Here is a 7141-nt window from a genome sequence, read left to right as displayed (position 1 = left end):
AGTCTGGAAATAAAAGCTGGGACACCAGGTGGAAACAGGCTGGTGGTAAAGGCGTACAGAAGAAAAGGTGACTCTAGAGGCCAGAGGTAATGGGAGCAGAGTCAGTGACATCAGTCAAGTTAACCATGAAGTCCCAGAGCCCTTACAGATGGCCACAGGGAGCACCTCATCAGGACAATTAGAGCAGGTGCAGAACTGACAGACCAGGCGACCTTGGGCCCCAGTGCCTCAGGCAGGAGTCTGCCCAGGGTGCTGGGCTGAGGGGGAGCCTTGGGCTGAACTGTGTGAATATGGTGGGAAAATTCTAACAGTGAGAGGCGTTCGAGAGCAAGACTGTCTCTATACTGTCCACATTCTTTCCGAACTTTGTTTTCCTTAAGTGAAATGCATGTTTTGGGGATTTATTTGTATTAATATATGCAGCTCCAATCTGCTTGTCCAAAATGTGCATAGATTGACCCATGCTTTTTTAGAGAATTGAGATTCACCAACTTTACCAAAAAGTTTGTGCTTATTGACCTAGAGATGCCAGGACAGGAAGGTTCGCCAGAATTGAACACCATAGTCTATCATGACAGCATCCAAAACAGAGCTACACCCCATGCCCCAAGCTTGGAAGGCACCTCCAACACAGCCAGGACCTGATACAGACGGGCAGTCCTGTCCTGGGGTGCCCCAGACTTTCAGATGCAGAGTGGCTTTTGAATGCTCAGAAATTATTGAACACACTAATAGTGGGAAGAAATATCAGGTAATTCCCTTGGCATAAGTCTTATCCTTTCCAGTTAAGTAATTTTTATATATATTTTTAGGCAGGTTCTCCCTCTGTCACTCAGGTTGGAGTGGAGTGGCAAGATCTCAGCTCACTGCGTCCTTGACCTCCATGCTCAAGAGATCCTCCCACTTCAGCCTCCTAAGATGTTGGGAAAACAGATGCATGCCACGACGACTGCACATGCCATCATGGCTGCCTAATTTATTATCATTTTTTACAGAAACAGGGTGTCCCTGTGTTGCCCAGGCTGGTCTTGAACTCCTGGGCTCAAGCGATCTTCTTGCCTCAGCCTTGCAAAGTGCTAGGAATACAGATATGAACCAGCATGCCCAGCCCCATTCAATACTTCATTTATACATAATCCCATGGACTAAGGAGTCCACACAGCCTGAAAAAACCAGGAAAGTGAGTCGTCTTGCTTTTTCCCTTCAGAAATTCTGTGATAAGCTAAAAGCTGCTGTGATATCCACAAAAGAATAACACCTTAAAGCAAGCAAACCAACAGGTCTTCTAAGCAGTATTGCAAAACAATCCTTGCTCTCCTTTAGCCCAAGATATTTTAGTAGTGAAAAGCAGCGAATAGTGGGTGTCTGCCATCCTCTAAAAAACATGAAGCTTGTTGAAAGCCACTGACTTCCAGGTCCTCTGGTTGGGGCATGCGTCTGGAAGCATTCATCCCTCTGAAGGGTTTTGATTAAATGCAGCAAAGGAAGCTGTTAGTAACTCTCTGAGCTGTCTGAGCAGTCGTGACCATCATTTAGGCCTAGTAATTCGTCATTATATCATTCGGAGACAACGGAGCGGAGGATGGTGTTTCACGCTTTCAGGGAAGTGGATTGGAAGTGCGCAGCCCCAATTGTTGGCCACGTAGAGGCTTTGTGAGCCGGGGTGAATCTCTGAGGTTCTTTCTCAATCTACATGGTAATTATGGCTATCTAGTTCTTAACGGCAAGTAACAGTAACTAAGCCTGGATAACTTGAAGGAAAAAAAAGATATGGGGTTGTTCCCAGAGTTAAGAGAAAAGCCCAGTGACCAGGTCGTGGGAATGCAAGTGACCCTGTGGAATGAAAGACTGATCTCCTGGCAGGGGGTGGGTTGAGGGCCTGAGGGTAAATTCAGCCAAATGTACCTGACCCTGCTGGTCAGGCCCCAAATCCTGGGAGACAGCCCCAGCTCAACCATGGGAGTGGGCTTCCCCCACGCCCAGTCGGGGACAGTCAGGGAATTGTGACCAATGCTCATTAAAGCTGATTGTCATCAGGAGGAGTGACTCTCAGGGGACGTCCAGGTGCTATTCCCACAGGAGAAGAGGATGCAAACTGGGTTTCAATAGCCACAGATGTCCGTGCTATGGATGGTAACACCCTCATTCTGCATCCTTTAGTACATCAAATAATTATAGGACCCCCATAAGTTTAGAAAAGCACTCCAACCAAGGCACAGAGCAAGACAGATTTTACTTATCATTTTAAAGAACCGTAGCGTGGAACACATTGTGGGATCACTATTTTCTTGCTGCCCCAGGAAGCTTCAACTCAATGTGTTAATAACTCAAGAGGGTGTATTATGTATGAGCATTCTGTGGAATGTGAAAATTCGTGATAGAGAGTACTTATTTCCCTTTGAATTCTTAGCTTTGGTAATTATTTTCTCAATGAAGTGAAAGAAGATTCACAGGGAGAATAACAGAAGAATTCAGAAAAAAAAATAACTGCATAAGAAAGGGAATATTGGACACATTTCATAATGTGATGGTTTCTTGAAAAATAAGAATGTTGAAGCAAGAGAAACCTGACCTGTAGTATCAGCTCTGCCTATCTGTGCGTCATTGGGTAAATCAACTAACTTACGTATCTTTCTGCTGCTTCATCTAAATGATGAAAGTGGTAACACACACTTGGTTGGATGGTGGGGTTTTGCAACATCTGCGAGACACCACTTGGTATTTCCTCAATAAATGGCACCTAAATGCAGCTGCTGGCCAGCAAGACTCAGATTGCAAGTTGGACATCAAAACTCAGTCACTGCAAAGCCACCGTAGGGCTATTTTAAAAAAACTATCGGTTGTTTTTCATGTTGTAATAACTTCACTCTCAGAGAAATTAGCGTATCATTCTGTTGAACTGTAAGACATTCAGCGTGATGGGCCACCAAGGACTTGTGTTTTCTCTCAGCCCAGAAATGAATGGGGGACGGCTGGTTCTGAATTTTAAAAGCTGTATGATTTTTTGAGCCTTCTTTAACTGTGATATTTGGAATGCTCTCTTAAGTAGGTCTATAATTCTCTTTCATGTCATTTTTTTAGTGTGGTGAACATTTACAAACAGAGCTCCCAAATTGAAAAGAAATCATAAAAAACGTAGGTTTTGGTTTGAAGGAAACCGAGGGTTCTTACTGTTTTTAATGCAAACCATCAAGAAATCTGTCAGCTTCAACGTTACTATTCTGCGTTTCATGGTTCCTGCTAAATGTGCTGTTGATCAATCATGACGATGTGAATGTCATAGGAAAAATATGGAGCTTCATTTTGAATACCATAAAGGCTCATTATGAAGACTCTCTTTCCTTCCCCTGCAAGGGACTCAGGTGTGCATATTAAAGCTAAAATAAATTCACACACAAAAATAGAAATCTAAAATTAAATATTTAATTAGAACTCTGATTTGCTTTAAAGATTGGTGGCATTGCACAGGCTATATTACACCCTCTTTATAATTTTTTTGACAAAAAAAGATACTGTTCATTTTAACAGGCCACTTTAATATTAATACATGTGTAATAGGATTGGAACTGAAAATCAGCTAGAGATGGTACATTTTACATTATTGGGAAAATTACAGTTCTGTATTGTAAAAACATTTATTTTTTAACAACGTACCTACATTAATCAAAAAATTACAGCATATTTAATAATTTTACAAATTCTTCATAAAAAATATATCTCTGTACAAAAAGGTCTTTCGCACCTACGTCGTGACAGCAGCGTGTGGTGGGACGGGAGGGAGGGTCGGCAATGACAATGGGTTTTCCTGATCATAATGCCAGCGTTCTTTTTTTTTTCCCCCTTTTTATAATAGCTTTTTTGTTGTTGTTTACAAAATATTTTACAGAAGAAAAAAATTATTGCAGCTAGCCTGAAAAAAGGCAAGATGTGTGTGTAAAACAAGCAGCAGTTTTAAACAGCTCTGAAGCACATGTCCTGTGTTAGCGTGTGGTCGCGTCCCTCACGCGTGTTCCTGTTGCCTTCAGGGAAGAGTCTTCTAGACCTAACTCAGCAAGCACAGCTCCTGACTGCCCTAAAACGAGATCCTCCAACACCTTGCAGAGACTCCGTTCAACACTGCACACAATCCTAGGAAGAAACTAGGCAGAATTCTCACAAGAGAATTCCACTGATTTTTTTTTTTCTCATTTAAATAACATGCTTCAAACTGGCAACCCTAAGACAGTTTGACTTTGCACACAAAGGAAAATCATATCTAATCTGATATGTGGTTTCTTGTATGTATGTATGTCCTGTCATTTCAGGATTTCATAGCATCATTGACCAGGGAGCAGGTCAGGGATGTGGGAACAGAGACATTAATTCAGAATCTGAAGTCAGCATTTTGCACCTAGTTTGAATGACTCAAACTTAGATATGTACAATATATATATATATGTATGTATATATATACACCTAATATGTATAGTAACCCTGTTCTCCCTTTCACACGAGCCTCCTCACACTTTCAACCATCTTCTCTTTGTTTCGTTCAATGTGTGTGTGAGGAGCACGACTCCCGCTGACCTTGTCCAGTCTACTGTGAAACAGCAATGTAAGGATTCCCATTGGCAAAGCAAATCTCCAAGGATGTGGGCAGGTTGGCCAGGGAAAACTGTGCAGAGAATTCAGCGTAAGGATACGGAATCCAACAGCGTGGGGTTCACAAGACAGAGGAGTCCCTAGGAGAGGCCAGTGAGTCCCCAGACAGCAGAGACCCCTTCCACTGAGGAACACAGCACTGGGAGCCAAGCTCTATGGAAATGTCTGAATCAAAACGCGTGACTCTCTAGAGAATGCCCTGTTTTCCTGACCGCTTTTCCTTTATTCACATTTGAAGTCCTACCTGGAAACCTTCAGTAGACCGACAGATAAATCAGTCTTAAAGCTAGGTGTGAATGTGTTCACTCCGACAACGTGAAGGCCAATTTGAACATTCTGACATTTCTATTACCAGTGCCAATCTAAAATGTGAAAATTTGCCACCATTGGATAGGTACTGAAATATCAAATAATAAAATAAGTATTATCATTTCAAAAATATTTTATCAAACAAGTATAAGTAAAAATAAACATGATCTTCACTTTGAATTTGTTACATAAACATCCTCATGGTCACATCTTCTACTTCATGTTTTGATTTGTATTCACCCTGGGGATCATACCGATTTTATTTGTACCATAACTTTTCATCTACCTATCATGTAATTTAAACCTGAAAAGTCACTGAAATTACATTTCCATCTGGAATTATAAAGCATAAAACAAATAACAAATGAAGGTATAAAGTATATCACCGTGAGAGGAGAGAGTGTGTACTTTTTCCTTCCCTCTAAAAGAACACTTAGTATTTTGATCCTGAACAATTTTCACTGAGTTCAAGGTGCTACTGTGGTATATTGTCTTTCAATGCAATATCAAAGATCGATGGCACACTGAAAGTAACCAAAACAAACAAACAAACAAAAACACAAAAGAAAAAAACTGCAAAAGGGAAGGCTGCATTGTGAGTTAAAACCCACAAGTTCATCAACTCTCTAAAATAAATTACTATTCACAGTTTTACATGGCAAACAGAAATTTCTGCAAACCCCCTGCTATTAAGTAGTATCGGAGAGACAGTAATTGGATGAGGATGGTACTAAAGGAGGAAAACCTGGGAAATCAGGAGGCTTCTGTTATGTTCTCATTGGACCTCTTCAATGAATTCAACACAGAAATGGAGCTAATTGAAGCAATAATAAAATAAATCTCTTCAATACTGTATTTCCTTTTAAAATCTGTGCCATATCTAGGAATACTTTTCCCTAACACTCCAACTAAGCTGATGGTGGAATGGTTAGCTTGATAATATGAAAGAATGCTTATATACAATGGATAGTGTGTACAAACCCTGTGTAAATAATTTATTTTTTATCAGAATCTTACGCATTCATAACACACTAGTGCAAAAAATTGTGCATCAAACATTCTGCGACAGAACAGCTGATTGGGAAATTTGCAAACATCCCTAGAGATGAACACACAGGGGAGCTGTGAGGTCCTCAAAGCTTGCCAGGTCTCGGAAGGACAGAGTGAAGCCTTTGTAGGTGTGTGCCTCTATCAGAAAGATGTCTTCTTCCAGAAAGCTTATTATTTTATTTTTCTCAAAGTATTCACGTTCATGGGGGTTAAAAAAAAAACACACACACACACGCACAAGAGAACACATATTGTAGTGCTACCATTTTGTCACCGCACCCGAAGGACATATCCACGAGCCCAGAAGATTGCATTGAAAGGCATCCCAGCAACACAGAAATACGAACGTCTGAGGCATTGAGTACGACGTGTCGGCGTGACGTGGCAGTCTTCCTGGAGTGTGCCTTGATTTCAAACAGGTGCAGCCAGGCATTTAGAACTCACTTTCGGAATGAAAATGCAGGTGTACTTTGATCCACAGAAGACTCTGGCACATTTCAGTAGAGATCCCCGCTGCACGTATGCCAGTAGACAAGGTTGAAGATCGCTGCAGTAAAGCCAGAGTGGAAGGGAGAGTGGTATATGGCACCAAAGGAATCACTGCTTGTCCATCAGAGGTATGGCTATGAATCAGTCCTGTTGGGGCACTGAGGGCTATACCACTGTACAGACTGTGTTCAGAGTTGTGTCAAACCTCACAGCCTTGGCTTCTGTGGGTTTTAAGTTTGTATCATACATGGGGTTTTCAAACGATGCTTGTCCATTGCTGTTTTCATGCCCAGCATAGCCATTGTATTGAACTTTTGGTCTCGTTCTAAGGAAGACAGAAAACAAATCATTAGAATCCTGGTTTCAGTTGGAGATTAAGCAGCCAGGACTGGGTGCAGGAGACAATGTCTGCAGAGCAGGGAGTAGTACAGCCAGGACATTTGCAAAGAAGGAAGGCGTCCACACCTGCACACCTGTCAGTTTATTTGTTTAAATTGGTGACTGGGAATATAAAATGGGTTTTAAAAAGTGAAGCAATTTCAAAAATTAAATAAATTTTTTTTTGAGACAGGGTCTCACTCTGTTGCCCAGGCTGGAGTGCAGTGGCACGACCACAGCTCACTTCAGTCTGGACCTCTCGGGCTCAGGTGAT

The 7141-nt window shown here is 41.6% G+C and overlaps 1 protein-coding gene across 1 annotated transcript in view; it reads right to left on the bottom strand.

Annotated features, from left to right (window-relative positions):
- Nucleotides 1-3401: 3401 nt before the first annotated feature.
- Nucleotides 3402-7141, bottom strand: part of CSMD1 (CUB and Sushi multiple domains 1) — a 2074981-nt gene continuing 2071241 nt past the window's right edge. Inside the window, exon 70 of the mRNA XM_033177634.1 lies at nt 3402-6814. Within this exon, the coding sequence (XP_033033525.1) occupies nt 6655-6814 (160 nt within the window). The 3' untranslated portion in view covers nt 3402-6654. The remainder of the gene's footprint in view (nt 6815-7141) is intronic.

This window comes from Trachypithecus francoisi, unplaced genomic scaffold, assembly GCF_009764315.1.
Source record: "Trachypithecus francoisi isolate TF-2019V2 unplaced genomic scaffold, Tfra_2.0 Contig01558, whole genome shotgun sequence".
Taxonomy (NCBI): domain Eukaryota; kingdom Metazoa; phylum Chordata; class Mammalia; order Primates; family Cercopithecidae; genus Trachypithecus; species Trachypithecus francoisi.
The sequence above is the reverse complement of the archived record's forward strand: the minus strand, read 5'-3'. Positions and strand labels throughout refer to the sequence as shown.